Source organism: Malaya genurostris, chromosome 3, assembly GCF_030247185.1.
Source record: "Malaya genurostris strain Urasoe2022 chromosome 3, Malgen_1.1, whole genome shotgun sequence".
In the NCBI taxonomy this organism is placed as follows: domain Eukaryota; kingdom Metazoa; phylum Arthropoda; class Insecta; order Diptera; family Culicidae; genus Malaya; species Malaya genurostris.
The window spans coordinates 280,976,506-280,995,180 of record NC_080572.1 but is presented as its reverse complement, the minus strand read 5'-3'; the positions used below and the strand labels follow the sequence as shown (position 1 = coordinate 280,995,180).

The following is an 18,675-nucleotide window of genomic DNA, read 5'->3' as shown; positions in this document are numbered from 1 at the left end:
TTGCAATGTTACCGATGTGGCCACTTCGGTCACGGCAGCAAAGCATGCAACCAGAAAGAGATCTGCTTAAACTGTAGCGAGGAACACGAGAACTCTCGCGAAAACCCATGCAGAAAGAGCAGCAGATGTCCAAATTGCAACGAAAACCACCCCGCTCGATACAAAAAATGTTCGAATTACATCGCCGAAATGAAAATAGTGAAAACTAAAATCGACAATAACCTCACCTATGCGGAAGCTAGGAAACTACACAAGCCAAAACAACAAACCTTCGTTAATGTAGCAAGCAACGAGGCAAAGGAGTGGCGTGAAAAATCAGAAAAATTGGAAAAAGACTTCGAGGAACTCAAAAACCAATATCGCTCAAAGATCACACAACTGGTTAATAGCAAAGACACTCTAATAAAAAAACTGAAACAAGAGCTACAAGAAAGCCAAAAAATTAACATGCAGATTCTCGCTGAGATGGCCGAACTAAAGAAACATATTACTGGAAACTACACCCAGTCACAAAGCACATGGACACATCCCAAAGACAACACCCGGAAAACCAAACACAATTCCAACGATGACATCCCCACATCCAACCCTGAAAAAGCAACGGCCAACTACGGAAACCTATTTACGGAGATAACCCCAACTATCAATACATCGAAGAAACTACCTCAACAAAGTGCAGACAAACATAGAGAAAACTCCCCTACCCAATCACCACGAGCAAAGAAACAGAATACAAGCAGAGCCAACGACAATTTCTCACCCCCTCCTGAAATGGAGGGGGTAGAAACCGATCATTCCTCGGATATCGACCCAACAATCGAATAAAAGGACATTAAGATACTAACCCCTCCAACAAAAGACATGCACCGAGATCAACTAACTCTACAAAACAAAACAAAAATGATCCAAAACCGAACAACACTCGCATTACAATGGAACACTAACGGACTACGAAACTCTCTAGGCGACCTACAAATATTAATCAATAATACCAATCCTATCTGTCTGGCTTTACAAGAAACCCACCTCTCCGACGCCACCGACCCCACTGCATGGCTCGGACACAATTACACATGGGAAGCTAAAACCGGGGAGAACATCTATCAAACAGTCGGACTTGGAATACGTAAGGACATTCCTTCTACCATCATTCAACTGCGGACAGATCTGATCGCTGTTGCCAGACAGATCACATACCCGTTTAAAATAACGGTCGTCTCGATTTACCTACCCCAAAACATTTCCAATTTAAACCACAAATTCCGCAAACTAATTGAAGAAATTCATCCCCCATTCCTCATCCTGGGGGATGTCAACGCCCACCACGAACGTTGGGGAGCACGCCAAAGCAACCAACGAGGGAACCTAATAATCGAAACCATCGAAGATCACAACGCAATAATTCTAAACGACGGCAGAATTACCTTCACTCGCGGGAACTCCGAATCGGCAATCGACATCTCCATAGCTTCATCATCAGTAGCCAGATTATGCTCTTGGGAGGTCCTCGATGATCCTGCCAACAGCGACCATTTTCCCATTACCATTTCCCATAACCAACACTCACCCGACACTACACGAAGACCACGATGGATCACGGAACGTGCGGACTGGCCCGAATACGAACGCCTTGTATCAATCAACATAGAACCTAACAGGGAGTACACCGCCACAGAGCTCGGCCTTATAATGAACCAAGCCGCCCACGAAACCATACCTAAAACAGGTAAAAAGGCTGCGAAGCGAGCCATCCACTGGTGGTGCCCAGAGGTGGCAGACGCCATCAAAGCCCGCCGTAAGGCACTGCGGGTACTACAAAAAACCGAAATTAATAACCCAACCCGACAGGAAAAGGAACAGATATTCAGAACTAAAAGGAACCAAGCCAGGAAAGCAATCCGAGAAGCAAAAGAGGCAAGCTGGACCCGATTCTTAGAAGAAATCTCAACCGACTCAAACACAACCCAACTTTGGAGAAGGGTCAACGCCCTAAACGGCAAGCGCCGCCACACCGGCTTCACCCTCAACACTAACGGCGCCACCACAATAGACCCCTCCATAATGGCAGAGGAAATGGGCACCCACTTTGCCTCATTATCAGCCAACAATGCCTTACATCCTGCATTCCTAACAAAGAAAGCCAAACTTGAACTCATCAAAACTACCTTTCCCCCCGACACCGGACAACAGTTCAACCAACCATTCTCCGGCTCCGAACTCCAACATGCACTAGCATCAGCACACGGTAAATCAGCCGGAAGCGACGGCATCAGCTACCCACTCATACAGCATCTCCCACCCGACGCCAAAAAAGCACTACTGAAGTGTTATAACACAATATGGGAGCGCGGGGAACTACCCGATTACTGGAAAAGTGCCTTAGTCGTCCCTATTCCCAAGAAATGCGAGGGGAACAGAACCGTAAAAGACTTCCGTCCCATCAGTCTTCTCCCATGTATTGGAAAAATCATGGAAAAAATGGTAAACCGCCGCCTGTCAGCTTATTTAGAGACTAACCAACTGCTCGACCAAAGACAATTCGCTTTCCGCCAAGGCCAAGGAACAGGAATCCACCTGGGAACCCTGGGTCAGATTTTACGCGACGCAAAAGACCAAAACCTGCATGCCGACATAGCCATCCTAGACATAGCCAAAGCCTATAATACAGTATGGCGAGAAGGCATACTGCGCACGCTACTTAAAGAAGGAATCACCGGCAACATGGGTGCATTTCTCAGCAACTATCTTCAAAATCGTCAATTCCAGGTTACCATAGGAGGAAACCGATCATCAACCTTCACCGAAACCAACGGGGTACCCCAAGGCTCCGCACTAGCCGTCACACTCTTTTTAATAGCAATGAACCCTGTATTCCGAAACATAACAAGCAAACTCCACATACTTGTCTATGCCGACGACATAATCCTCGTCTCAACAGGAAAAAACCTCAAATTCATTCGCAGGAAGATCCAAACCGCGGTTAAGAAAATCGGCCAATGGGCGAACTCTGTCGGATTTTCCATAGCACCCCAGAAATGCGCCATTGCACATTGTTGCAACTCTCACCATGTCGCTGCAGGAAATCCAATTAAACTGGATAACACTAACATACCCTTTCAACGCCTACCCAAGATACTCGGCATCACGATCGACCGAAAGCTCACTTTCAACGACCACTTCAAGAACATTAAAAAAGACTGCGAAAGTCGGCTGCGACTTATCAAAACAATAAGCTCCTGCCACCCCCGATGGAACCGACGAACAGCTCTCAACATCAGCAAGGCCCTAATCAACAGCCGGATCTTCTATGGAATTGAAATCACTTGCCTAAACCGGGAAGGCATGCAGAAGACATTAGCTCCTCTCTACAACCGCTCAATCCGTCTGGCAAGCAACCTCTTACCTAGCACCCCGGCGTTCGCTGCCTGCGTTGAATCCGGAGTCTTACCCTTCCAATGGTACGCCAATATCACCATTTTCAAAAGGACTCTCGGCTTCCTACAAAGAACAAGAGGCAACAATCGAATATTACTCAGTATTGCCAAAGACCTGTACCTAATGTACAATAATACCAGAATGCCCAAACTTGCCAGGATACAACAGATCCGCCGGCGGGAATGGTTTGCCAAAACTCCACGCATCGACACCAGTTTAACCCGCACCCTCCGGGCAGGAACACAATCAAACGTAGTCCGAACCCACTTGCACCGACTAATAGAAGAGAACTACCCCTATCATCATCAAATTTTTACCGACGGATCCAAACTGAACGAACATGTCGGAGCCGGTATCTACAGCACAACATCCAACCACAACTTTCGGCTACACTCATCATGCTCAGTATTCTCGGCTGAAGCCTCAGCAATCCTCTACGCAATCAAATCCAAACCCCCCAACACTCCAACGATAATTCTATCCGACTCCTTGGCAGTCCTCACCGCCCTCGAAACAGGCAATTCCCTACACCCCTTCATCCAAGCAATAGAGGAACAGTGCAACAACCAGACGATCATCTGTTGGATACCCGGACACTCTGGAATCCCCGGCAACGAAGAAGCCGACGCACTCGCAGCTTTAGGCAGGTCCAACAACCACTACCTTACCAGAACGGTCCCAGCTATGGACCTCATCAGATGCGTCAATACAAAAGCTTTACACCACTTCATCAGAACCTGGAGAGCATCCTCAGGGCACACCCAAAAAATTAAAGGTGAACCCGACAAATGGATCGATAGAAGCAGCCGGATGGAGCAACGAGCCCTATCCAGATTGCGAACCGGCCACACCAGAATTACCCATGCACACACCATTTCAAATTGTCAACCACCATCCTGCCCCATATGCAACGTCAGGCTCTCAGTTGAACACATTCTCATCAACTGCCCCAAATTTCACGGTCTTCGCAGACATCACAGTCTGCCCAGCTCGATCCGCGAGGTACTCAGCAACAACCCGGACAACGAACATGCACTCCTTAAACTACTCCGAGATGCCAATCTACTCGAATGTCTTTGAGTGTCACGACCAAAAATCCTCACAAACGCAAGAGGAACCTAACTCCGTAACGCAAACCCACCCGAATGCTATCTAGATACCCAAACCAAAACACCAAACACCGAAAAAATTACGACCGAAAGTCTTCAAAAACGCAAGAGAAACCTAAAACAAAATCGAAATTAACTTCATCTGCCAACTAGATTAAAAATTATACCTACCGGCAGCGTAAACAAACAGCTAAGCGTTTTGTACAATAGCACCGACAGCAGCTGACAATCACTCGGACACCTAAAATAAAGACCAAAATGAATACACCGACCGAATTGTCGAACAAGTGGTGTCAGCAATAATAATCATACAGCACACCGCTCCGATTCACCGACCGAAGCGCATATCGATCAATTTCCGATACCGAAGCCCAAACCATCCAGTTCAACATCGCCAAGAGTATTAGTCAGTCGCATTCAGAATGGGCTTTTTTTCATCATCCGAAGAAGAGAATAACCGTGCCGAGATACACGGAAACACTCTGCTAACCATAGTGGAAACACAAAACAAACACTCGGAGGAATTCTCCAAACAATCAACGGCGGTAATAATTCTCATCATACTGGTCACCATCCTTATCCTGCTCATCATCATGAGGAGCATCCTGAAAATGCTAAAAAGAAAATGGACCAATGAAGGAATGAGGACGGCCCAGTCCATAGCGAGTATCACCAGAGTCTGAACGGAAACGCACCGATATCCTCACCTGAACACACCCGGCCGTCCAATCCAACACAGTCCTACTCCACACAGTCCGGAGCTCCACAAGTCCAGAGTCATTAAAAATAAAAACAACGGCAGGCCCCACTATCTTGAACCATTAAACAGACCTTAAACATCAACCAAACAGAAAACGGCTGATCACGCAAATCGAGTCGACGACCAACACGAAGCAGCTCAAAGTTATAAAGAAAGCACACAATATTGCAACCAAGGTCGGACAACGGCATCTATCAGCCAGAATTACAACTAAGCAACACGGGGGAACCCTATCTCCACAACGAACGGCCCAAGGACAACGACACCTGCAGGTCACTTTCTTAACAGAGTCGACCCCCAGACGAAAAACTTTGAGGATCATCCACAAGGAAATCAAAGGAATTATATTTCAATATATTATAAACAATACAATGTAGCTATATCAAATGAAATGTAATTATAAATCCTATCCATCCCACTCATCCCCAAACTCCCCTCCCAACACTATATCACCTCGGCGAATGACCAAACGGTTAAAGCCGAGGCTCTAAATAAACGAATAATAATAATAATGATTATGTTGCCAAAAACGAGCCGTGCTAAAATCGGTCCGAGGCAAATTGTCATGAAAAAGGATGCTGTACGCAGTCTTTTTGGTACTTAGAAACAATTGTATGTAACAGAATAAAAAGTCGTGTTTTCCGTTGCTCCCAAGCATTGCTTTGTCATACAGCGCTCAAAACTCCTACTGCTGGAATAGGGGGAAAAGTCGTTTACACAAAAATTTCGATATCTCCGTTAAAAATGGACGGATTTTAACAATCTATGGCTTGTTGAATAGGTATTATCGTGCGGAATCTAAGTCTGAAAACATATTCTGTTTTCTAGGTCAATTGTGACAGATACTGTCAAAAAACTGAAAATTTTGACATAAAACTTCGAATAACTCAAAAAGTAAACATCCGATCTCAAAACCATTCAATAGCGTTTTGGGTGACGGGGAGACCTTTCATTTGCGACTAGTTTGATCAAAATCGGTCCAGCCATCTCTGAGATCTCGACCTCTTAGTTGACAACACACATACAGACACACACACATACACACACACAGACATTTGCTCAGTTCGTCGAGCTGAATCGATTGGTATATGTCATTCGACCCTCCGGGCCTCGGAAAAATTTTCGAAAGTTTGAGCGAATTCTATACCTATTTTTTATATACATAAATAAAAAAAGGTAAAACTAATAAAAATCTGTTTTTTCCTATTCCAAGTGTTTTTTTCAAGCTCGAAATATGCCCTATCTGCATTCATGCGGCACCTGCATCGCGAATAGGATATTGAGAACTTCAACTTTACCGAGTCATAACTTTGTTAGTCAACCGATTTTCAAAATTTGTTCACCAGTGGAAAGGTACTACTGCAAGTAATAAAATGCACTGAAAAATTAAAAATAGGGTTGTCTACCCTAAGTTATAATGAAAACTGTAGATAGATGACTTAAGAAAAGATGAGACTTTTTACAATGATCGTAAATATCTGGAAATTCAAAGCGATGACCTATATATTTTTACACATCATTCGATTGCTAGTGATACCAGCTACAATTTTCGCCCAATTACCATTCTTGCACAGTCAAAAAAAAACCTCAAAAAATCGACGAATTTATAAATGCATATGAATTTTTCATTTTTTTTTTCACATGTTTGTATATAACTCAAAAATTAAAGCGATGACATGTACATTTTTCTGCTACAAAATATTAAAACCATTACTAGAAACAATGTATTGATGACCAAAATTATATATCCGTTCAAAGAATCTCCAGAAATTTGGTACAAATACAGAGTATTTCTATTATTGGGAAAATTTTGCCAAACAAAATTAAAGAAAAATTTTTAAATTTTATGGCATATATTTTTTTATTATTTCAGTTGGAAATTTATTATGAACAAACTTTACAAAAAAAACTGAAACTTGGATTTTACTGAAAATTTTAAAAATTTTAGTAAATAACCTATAACTCTAAAAATAATTATATTTTTGTATTGAACAAAAGATCTAAACAAATTTTATGCACAACTCAAACGCTTCTTCTGATTTTATTGTAGGTTTGCCGTAGAATCTCAAAAAATAGGTAGAAGATCGGAAATTTTAAAATTTCCTAGTTATATCGCATTGCACAGTGATCCGGATCCACAATTTAGGGGGACAAAAACATTTGTGGCTTAACCTTATACTTTAGAGCTATGATGTCTTCAAAACAAATGATCAGTGAAGATAAGCCATATTTCAATGTACATGGTATTAGGGTGGCTCTTATTATCAAGGTGATCCAAAACTTATTTTCCGGATGTGTTGTGATAGAGGACTGCATCCGTCGGCAAAATTGTAGATAAACTTATATCGAGCAGCTTTGCTGAGGACACCATTGTAGTATCTCCAACGGTTTTAGTGTTACAGCTACTTTTAAAGAGCACCTTAGGATGTTCGTCAAAAAATCAGATTTTTTGCTCTAGAATATTTTTTTTTTCACTTTTCGTATTAGGTATTTTTGAACATTGTTAAAACCATTTTTTTGATGACTGTCGAATTCAGGTAGCGTTTTCTGAATCGAAGTTATGAGCAAAACTAGTTCAAAAATGGGTTATTTTTAAACTGCTGTATCTAATATTGAGGCAAACAAAAAAAAATCCTTTTCTTGCATTTGACAGAAAATACTTTCGAGCATGTTTCTAAATAAAGGCGGAGGAGATATATTTTTTTAATTTTTAAACTGTGTTCAAATATTGGGTTTTTTTCATTGAAAAATACTCTAGTAACTGTACTGTAAGGCATTTATTTGCTACATATGAAAATAAGGTATTTTTGTCTTCTAGAGTGTTAAAACTAATTCAGGTGCATATTCGGGAAGATGAAGTTCGCTTACGTTTGTTGTTACTCTATTTGATAATGTTATTACAGATATTATCTGACTTTAAAAGCAATCGTTTGAATACATCCTCCAGGTTCACTAAACGGTTGAATTTCCCTATAACAGATCGGCTGAAAAGTTCGTATCGTTTCTATGAGAGGGCGCCACTAGAATTAAATCCATACCATTTTCAGTTAGTACCAACCTTCAAAAGATACGTGTATAAATTTGACAGCTGTCTGATTATTAGTTTGTGAGATATTGCATTTTGAGTGAAGCTACTTTTGTTATTGTGAAAAAAATGGAAAAAAAGGAATTTCGTGTGTTGATGAAACACTACTTTTTGATGAAAAAAAATGCCGCCGATACCAAAAAATGGCTTGATGAGTGTTATCCAGACTCTGCACCGGGCGGAGCAACAATTCGTAAGTGGTTTGCAAAATTTCGTACGAGTCATATGAGCACCGAAGACGATGAACGCAGTGGACGTCCAAAAGAGGCTGTTACCGATGAAAACGTGCAAAAAATCCACAAAATGATTTTCAATGACCGTAAAGTGAAGTTGATCGAGATAGCTGACACCCTAAAGATATCAAAGGAACGTGTTGGACATATTATTCACGAATATTTGGATATGAGAAAGCTTTGTGCAAAATGGGTGCCGCGTGAGCTCACAATCGATCAAAAACAACAACGAATTGATGATTCTGAGCAGTGTTTGGAGCTGTTATATCGATATAAAACCGATTTTTTTTGTCGATATATAACAATGGACGAAACATGGCTCCATCACTTCACTCCGGAGTCCAATCGACAGTCAGCTGAGTGGACTGCACGCGATGAACCGAACCCAAAGCGTGGAAAGACTCAACAATCGGCCGGTAAGTTTATGGCGTCTGTATTTTGGGATTCGCATGGTATAATTTTCATCGACTACCTTGAAAAGGGAAAAACCATCAACAGTGACTATTATATAGCGTTATTAGAGCGTTTGAAGGACGAAATTTCAAAAAAACGGCCTCATTTGAAGAAGAAAAAAGTTTTGTTTCATCAAGACAATGCACCGTGTCACAAGTCGATGAAAACCATGCTGAAATTGAACGAATTGGGCTTCGAATTGCTCCCTTATCCACCGTATTCTCCAGATTTGGCCCTCAGTGACTTTTTCCTGTTCTCAGACCTCAAGAGAATGCTCGCTGATAAAAAATTTAGAAGCAATGAAGAGGTAATCGTTGAAATTGAGGCCTATTTTGAGGCAAAGGACAAATCGTACTACAAAAATGGTATCGAAAAGTTGGAAGATCGCTATAATCGCTGTATCGCCTCTGATGGTTATAATGTTGATTAATAAAAACGAATTTTGGCAAAAAAAGTGTGTTTCTATTAAACGATACGAACTTTTCAGCCGAACTGTTACTTATGTATTGATTAATTTCGACTTTCTTGCGCTTCCTCACCGAACGTCGAGATCATGAGTCATCTCGAATTTGTTTTTGAAAAAATCGACTCTCTGGGACTTTTAATTTTAAGATTTCCGAAATCGAGCGTCGAGTTCTGGTGTTATCTCGACGTTTCAGTCAATTCTAAAATATTTGACATAAAAAATAAATTTCCGGTTTCGGTGAATTCAAAAAAAAAATTTTTTTTTTATGACACTAGAACTTATCGTTTCAGCCAATTTTAAGATATTTGAAAAAAATTTGTCGATTTCGTAAATTTCATGTAAACCGATGATTTTTCAAAATGGAAAATGATCAAACCTTCAACATTATCTTCACGTTTCGTCTTAGACTCGTCAGTGCATAGCAGTTTATATTGAACTGTTATGCCACCTGCAGTTCAACATAAACAGCCATAAATAAACATAATGAAATTGGTTATGTACCCTAGCACAAACAAGTTTAATTCCCTGATAACTTCCAATGCCGGCCGGCACCACACGCCCACCTACCGCTTTACGAAATTAAAGATGATTCCAAAATATTGACACCCTACTGTTTAATTATACTGCCATTATAATTAAACAGTAGGGTTCCAATATTTTGAAATCTAATGATAAAAATCCAATCACAAACATTATTTTATGTTTTTGGTTAAAAAGTATTACCCTATATAGTTTGAATTTCATATACAAAAGTAACATAAGTGAGGGTTTTATTCAGTAAAAAGCATTCAAACGAAGAGGTTGTTTTTCGAGACGAAGACAACTGTAAGCTGCAGGTAGATTGGTTGGTTGATGCTAATCGCAAAGGCTGCTGCAAAGCCAATATTCGGGGCGATTCCAGTTTCAGAAGTACTTTCATGTTTTTCAAAAAATCAAACAAAACTGTTTAAAGAATACCTTTTTTGTATGAGAATAAGAGAGATATGAGAAAGGCATCATTACACCATTAGGTGGATAAAAACAGGTTTTACTTAATTTCGTGAGATTTTTTGTGCTAAATTCGTAGTTCGACTTTCTCTGAATTGTAAAACGAGTAAATGATAGATTTTCGAGTGGAATTTACAAATAGAAAATTCAAATAATTTTCGCATTCTGTACATTCCAAATTAATTCTAAGTTTGTGAAATATAAATTTTAATATTCTGTCGATTATAATTGATGTCGTTTAGGATAGCCGAAAATTTAAGCTATATTATTTTGTTCTTTATTGCTTGTAAAACAAAAATCAAGCAAAGTATTATTTTTAAATTGTAGTTGTTTTTTTGTCATGGGTTAGTATATGAAATTCTTATATTTTTACGTTCTATTCCTTATTGTATAAAGCCATTGAAATTATTTCAAATTTTTGTATTATCACAAAACTTATTTTATTACATCTCTATGAAATAGATGAAAACAACACGGATGGCAATTTTAAAATTTTTATATTTCCGATCTTCTACCGATTTTTTTAGATTCTACGGCAAACCTAAAACAAAATCAAAATTTTAGTAGTTATCAATTGCATTTGGGTTGTGCATGAAAATTGTTTAAATCTTTTGTGCAATACAAAAATATAATTATTTTTAAAGTTTAGGTATATTTACCAGAATTGTTAAGATTGTCAGTGAAATCCAAGTTTCAGTTTTTTTGTGAATTTTGTTCATAATAAATTTCCAACAAAAATAATAAAAAAAGATATGTGAACTAATTTAAAATTTTTGTTCTGATTTTGTTTGGCAAAATTTTACCAATAATAGAAACTCTCTGAATTTGTACCAAATTTTTTGAGATTCTTTGAAGGGATATATAATTTTGTTCATCTATACATTGTTTCTGGTAATGATTCCAATATTTTGGAGAGAAAAATGTACATGTCATCGCTTTAATTTTTGAATTATATACAAGCATGTGAAAAACATGAAAAATTCATATATATTTATAAATTGATCGATTTTTTAAAGTTTTCTTTCGATAGTGCAAGAATAGTTGTAGGGCGAAAATTGCTAGTGATAGCAGCAATCGAATGATGTGTAAAAATATATCGCTTTGAATTTCGAGATATTTACGATCATTGTAAAAAGTTTCACCTTTTCTGACTACATCTATCTACAATTTTCATTATAACTTTGGGTAGAAAACCCTATTTTCGTTTGTTTTTTTTTTTTGCAGTCTGGAAGTAATACCTTTCCAATGGTGAACAAATTTCGAAAATCGGTTAACTAACAACAAAGTTATGTCTCGGTAAAGTTAAAGTCATCAATATTTTCTATGCGACGTTGATGCCAAAGGAAAGAAAATTGGGAAGCAGATAGGGCATATTAGGCGCGTGAAAAAAACCTGAAACTGGAAAAATCAAATTTTCATTGGTTTTCCTTTATCAATCGTCTGCTACAAAGTTTTTGAATCAATCTACGAACTTCACAAAATTCGAGTGTGTAAAATTTATTGAGATTCGTTCAAAAACGGCTTAGCTATGACAGCTTGAAGTTACCGTTCCAACTTTTTTTGAGGCGTGGTATTTGGAGTGTTAATAAAGCTGCATAAATAATTACCCAAAAATGTATTTCAGAAAAAAATCATTGAACTGTTTCAACTAAACGATTTCCTAAAAACAAGTATCTGATCAAAATGAATTCAGAGCTATATTTTTGACTGATATAAAATTTGTCTAAGTGTTTTGAAATGATAAATAATCGCATGTTATAAGGGGAGAAGCTTTTCAGAGACATATTTTTCTGGAAAAAGAAGCCAGTTGTCTGGTCCTGTCCTATGGACCGTTATACGAAAAATCAGAATCAGTGTTTTGTTTAAAATATGTTGGTACTAAGGAATTTTCAAATTGATTTGATAGTCGATTATCCAAAACCTCTGATGAAAACCTAAAACTTTATGTATAATAACCGAACTCAGATGTTGCTCAGAATGTTGTTACCATAACCGTTCAAATCGTTGTAATGTGTCACCGTCGTAACCCACCGTAGCCTACTGTGTTGTTGCTTACCTATCATCATCTTTCTTTCTTTCGTTTGATTTGTTCTAGTGTACAAGAAAATGACGGATCCTATTTCGAAAGCTTCACTGCCCTATCGTGGAAGAACGAAAATCGTCGCTTGTCGGCGGTCCGAGCGGTGGAAACCCGTGCGGAAGTGCTGCCCGAGAACGATAACGACCGGCTGCTGGAGGACGACATCGAACGTTCCGAGCAAAAGGAGCATCTCTACATGGATGTCCTGTACGCGATTGCCAATACGGTCGGTGCTCCAGCACCCGGTGGCCAGGTAACTATCATATCATTTTTTCCCCCTCCCCGTTTTTATTATGTCTTCTGTCACACACTCTCTCTCTCTGTGTCTTTCTCACTTGTTCAACGATCGTAGAAGAAAAAAAATCTCACCAACTGACACTAAACTGAAATACCCGGTCCTCCGGTTCTCCGGAGGATGATCTCCCTGAGTCCCTCTCTCTGTGTACTACTACTACCCATGCTGCACCGAAACCTAGTTACTTCTGCACAAACATTTTTATTACAAACAGGCACCAGTCCCATGTCGTGAATACAAAAAAAATCTATCGTTTATCCTTTTCTCGTTACCTTCTCTTCCCTCTTTTCACGCACTATCTTTCACCTGGACTATCTTCTCTGCTATCCTCCAATGAATATGTGTAATGTGACTGTTACTGTGCACCGTCACCGTCACACCGTCACACCGTCACACCGTCATTGCTCTCCTGTACTACCACCTTCTTGCGCCCACGCTGCTACCGGCAAACTGTCATCACAATCGCGTGCGTGCGTGTCACCATTTGCCGTCCGACCCGGTAGTACAGTGAAAAAAAGCTGCTGCAAGTAAATATATCTGCATCAGAAAGATGCAATCGAAACGATGTTCATCCAATTATTTCCCGTTTTTTGTGCGCGTTCGTTCCTTCGTTTCCACTCACAATCAGTGTAATAGAGCATCAACTATCCCGGCGTAACTCTATAGGCGTCCGTCGATCCATTTGGCTGAGAGGGATCTCTTAAACTCGCATTTCAGGATGCCATTTGACGTAATCCGATTCTCCGGTGGGTGGTTTTGAACGACCGGAACGAACGGAATTACTCGGATATCAGTAACAGCAACAGCTTAACCGACGAATCGAACCAAATCGGACAGTTCGTGGGCTGCTGTTGCTTCGAACTCGAATCGAGTTATTTATGTCAACAGACGACCATTGAAGGCGTGTACAAATCTTGGAAAAATACAAATTGCAAACATCTCTCCATCAAACTGTGGCACATGCCAACGACGACGACAACGACGAGGACAAGTCTTCAAATTTTCTAGTGACATCGTGGAAAAACTAATATCGTTACATGGTACCAATTTTGTGCGCTCGAATGAACCCATGCAATTTCCCGTCTTTAGCAACGAAAAAAAAACGTCACATCAGCGAATATGACACGTACACAATAAACCACACGTAATTCGTTTTCCTCCCTCACTCTCCCGCCGGTTGGAAGTTACTATCTCTTTGCCGAACGCCGGAGCCTTAACTTTATGAAAACCATTTTCAGCGTAATTGAAAACTTCCATCATGTGCTTTTTTCTCTTCTGTCGTCGGTACAGCAAAACTAGTGCCGACGCCACACTGAAGTTCAAGAATATTCACACAAACATGCCACGTACCTTGCAACAACAACCACCACCACAACCAGCGTCCAAGACGGACATCACTCCACATCGTCTGCGGCCTACTTCCGGCCCGGCCCGGCCAGCCAGCAACTAATAGTTGCGTTCCGCCTTCCGGTAACTGCCTAGCACCAAGCAGTGCCAGGCCTAATAGCTTCCCGAACCGGATACTTTAGCTGACACAACGGCCGACGTGGACAGGACAGCTGGCCAAGCAAAACATAATAAAATCCATTCAGCTTTCTCGACTGGTCTCACACACACACACTCACATACTCGTATGGGGAAGCTATTGTTGGCGTTGTTGATAGAACACAGAAAAAAAAGTGGTGGTGGTGCCTTCCGTGGGTAACAGACTGGAAACAGATCTGAAAAGAAAAGTTATCTGGCTTTCGGTCTTTGCCGTGCTTTCCCATGGTGCATGCAATGTTAATAATTTTTGATAGACATGATCTTCAACTTTAGCAGATTCGCTAGCAAATCGAGAACGCCATTGCATTCTAGTTCACTAATTTCACACGTCATTTAATCCGTAAAAACTTATTCTTAATGATTTGTTTTAGTCTTGTTAAGACGTAGTTGAGCTAGTTTTTAAATTGATCTGTATTCAACGGGGAAAACAGATTGGAAAAATGGCATGCTAATGCAATTATGTAACGAAAACTGCGAAAATGTTACCGCAGAGACGGGACTTGAACCCGTAACTAACTCCTAACCGAAGCAATTGTTTTTCTCGCTTCGCCAGACACTCTAACTGTTTAAGGGGCGGGTAGTGTCTAACACTTTTTAAAAATCAATTATTATTTTCTTTATATTTTCTTATAGTAAAACATTTGAAGAACATTCTGTGAAATTATCAAGCCTATTGGAACGAAACTCTGGAGGTTATGGACCTTTATCTATGGCTATCTCATTCTGCGAAGAAGCAAGAGCTTGGCGCACAGATCCAAGGTTTCTATTTCGATTGACTGCAAACATTGACAAAACATTCATGAAATGTTCCATTAGAATAAATTATAAAAGAAAAAATATGATTTTTTAAAAGTGTTAGGTCCTACGGGCTCCCTGGAGTAATAAATTGTTTCCATTGATTTTATAGACAAAAAACTTTAAACGTGTTTTTCTCGAAAGGAGGTCCGTGTCTATCGTCATTCAAAAACTACTGCACCAATTTTGTTCAAATTTTGCACACACTTTTTACATAAACAACAGACCCCAACGTTTACCTTTTCGTTGTTTGTTACGTTGTTTGTTTGTTACAGTGGACACCACAAACCATGATTTTTAAGAAGTGTCTTCAAAAATACCTCTTTACCGACTTATTTCTCAATATTTTTCCTCGAAAAAATTACAGAATGTTGTTCGAATGATGTTTTTTATCATGCAATTTTATCATTTGAATTTATTTTGTTGAACGAGAATTCTGGAAAAAATTCGCCAAAATGATGATTTCAACGTTCAACGTTATTATGAAACTCTTAAGTAGGTGGCCAATAAATTCCAATTATCAGCATATTTATCGTAGTTATGGTTCATTTCGGAATACATTTTCTTATTCACATGAAGAGAATGATGTTATCGTAGTGGACAATCGTACTGTTTTCAAATATTTAACAATCGTGGTGTGAAGAACATGGTTCTGTACGGTAAAAATAAGGAATTTTTGTTCGAATACAAACAGTAGCATGGAGTCCAAGCCATGTTCAATTTTTTTCTGCATTAAATAGAAAGATAACATCCTTATTACGTCCTCCTGGTTCAATAAAGTCACAACTATCTGAAGGGTCTGATTTAAATATTCTGATTAACATGAGCATTCAACTTCCAATCAAAAGCAGTTCTGGGCGTAGTTCGTTTGATCACCAATTGTTATTCGCATGTCGTCTTTTCTTAGTATGAGTAATTCAAATAATCGCCCTTATTCTGAATAACGTCGTATCGTTTTTTCGCTCGTATTTCATTTGTATTCCCCATAACGCTAGCAAAATCAAAGGTAGCTATGATTCGATCGAACCACATTCGATCGAAAAATCAATACGTCGTTATTCAGAATAAGGGCGAATACGTTGGGTAAAAAATATAATAGGAGCAAAATTTCGTCGAATTTAGTACCTTCAATTTCCAGTCTTTCTATAGTCGTTTTCACTTGATGTCAAACCTAACGTTATTGAATTAAAAATCGAGTCTGTTTCGAGTCTTATATCGAGTTTGCTGTTGGTCAATCTATGCTTTTGGCAACTAAAATATGTAAGACACAAATTCGTATGAATTCGATCATATTGTGCAAATCCGATGGTAACAATTTTTATTTGTCTCTGATATTCCAAGAAAAACAATTTAATTTTCATGCCTGACTTTTTCCATTCAGTAAAACCACCAAATATGTTTCGTGAGCTCATCAAAGTAAAAAAAAACAATATGGCACATTTTTTCTCATTTGCTTATTTCAGTTCAGACTCCAAACTAACGTGATTTTTTTTTTAAATTCACTACTTTTAAACGTGATCTGGAAGCAGCGAACATAAATCAATCAAATGAATAGACTTATTTATTTATACAAAAACATACCTAGCAATATTTTCTAGCTGAATTCGCTACTGCGATATTTTTATTGGTAATTTTTCGTTTGTTATGGTCTGATAAACAAGCTAAACTAAACCATGGCAACATAAAATAAAGTTGCTAGTAAGATACATTTCTGTTAACTCTGACTTGTCAAGGAATCATAGGAGGAACGGCTAGGCTAGATTGATCATTTTGCAATTTTTTTTTTTTCATAAAATTCTTTTTGATTCAACCAATATGGTTTTTGACTTGCGTATATTCAAGTAGTTAAAAAATGTGTTGCTTTGAATGCTGTCAAATGCCGAAGACAGCTGAAAGCAAAACAATAATCGCAATGGAAAATCAACAATTTTTAGTTGAAATCTGTTCGCGTCGCTTAAAAATGTCAATGAAAACAACATCGATGGTTAAAGCGTTTGGGAAAATTGTGTTCGTTCGATTTGAAGAAAATTATGATTCCATGACAAGTGTTAATCGAACAGCGGTGTTGCGATAAAGTTAACCTTGTTTGAGCTGAAAAAGGTTTGGAGACAAATTAGAAAACGTTTACTGATTTGGTGTTACAAAAATCGTACAAAAATCAAAATCACTTATACAGGGTGATTTTTTAAGAGCTTGAGAACTTTTTTAAACAATAAAACGCATAAAATTTGCAAAATCTCATCGGTTCTTTATTTTAAACGTTAGATTGGTACATGACATTTACTTTTTGAAGATAATTTCATTTAAATGTTGACCGCGGCTGCGTCTTAGGTGGTCCATTCGGAAAGTCCAATTTTGGGCAACTTTTCGAGCATTTCGGCCGGAATAGCCCGAATTTCTTCGGAAATGTTGTCTTCCAAAGCTGGAATAGTTACTGGCTTATTTCTGTAGACTTTAGACTTGACGTAGCCCCACAAAAAATAGTCTAAAGGCGTCAAATCGCATGATCTTGGTGGCCAACTTACCGGTCCATTTCTTGAGATGAATTGTTCTCCGAAGTTTTCCCTCAAAATGGCCATAGAATCGCGAGCTGTGTGGCATGTAGCGCCATCTTGTTGAAACCACATGTCAACCAAGTTCAGTTCTTCCATTTTTGGCAACAAAAAGTTTGTTAGCATCGAACGATAGCGATCGCCATTCACTGTAACGTTGCGTCCAACAGCATCTTTGAAAAAATACGGTCCAATGATTCCACCAGCGTACAAACCACACCAAACAGTGCATTTTTCGGGATGCATGGGCAGTTCTTGAACGGCTTCTGGTTGCTCTTCACTCCAAATGCGGCAATTTTGCTTATTTACGTAGCCATTCAACCAGAAATGAGCCTCATCGCTGAACAAAATTTGTCGATAAAAAAGCGGATTTTCTGCCAACTTTTCTAGGGCCCATTCACTGATTTGCAAGCGTTGCTCGTTAGTAAGTCTATTCATGATGAAATGTCAGAGCATACTGAGCAAATAATAATGCATGAAAATCATAACCTCAAAAAATCTGAGCAAATACTAATGCATGAAAATCCTAACCTCAAAAAAATCACCTTTTAGATCAGATCAGTTGTGATTTCGTACCGATGATTTATTCCTTGGTTAAGATCACTTGTGATGAAATTAGTAGTGATTTATAATGTGCGAGATCAGTGATCTTAGGATCAGCAGTGATCGATGGTTTTCCCAGCCCTGTTAATAACTAATGATATTACTTGTCAATATAAAATACTGTTTATATTGGAACAACGATACTTATTTCAAATAGATCATGACGTATATCAGTAAGTATATTTTGATTAGTATCGCAAATCAATAACATTGTTCGAGTTGATTCAAATAATTGAAATGTCGAAAACAACTAAAACCGATTTGTTTCAATAACAAC

General features: G+C 38.9%; 1 protein-coding gene across 3 annotated transcripts in view; it reads left to right on the top strand.

Moving 5' to 3' along the window:
* Positions 1–18,675, top strand: part of LOC131437211 (BAI1-associated protein 3) — a 347,788-nt gene that overhangs the window by 190,039 nt on the left and 139,074 nt on the right. For 2 of the 3 annotated variants that reach the window (XM_058606395.1, XM_058606393.1), the window contains 2 exons: positions 12,624–12,861; positions 13,407–13,430. In XM_058606395.1, the coding sequence (XP_058462378.1) occupies positions 12,624–12,861; positions 13,407–13,430 (262 nt within the window). The remainder of the gene's footprint in view (positions 1–12,623; positions 12,862–13,406; positions 13,431–18,675) is intronic. The other variant, XM_058606394.1, reaches the window with a different exon arrangement.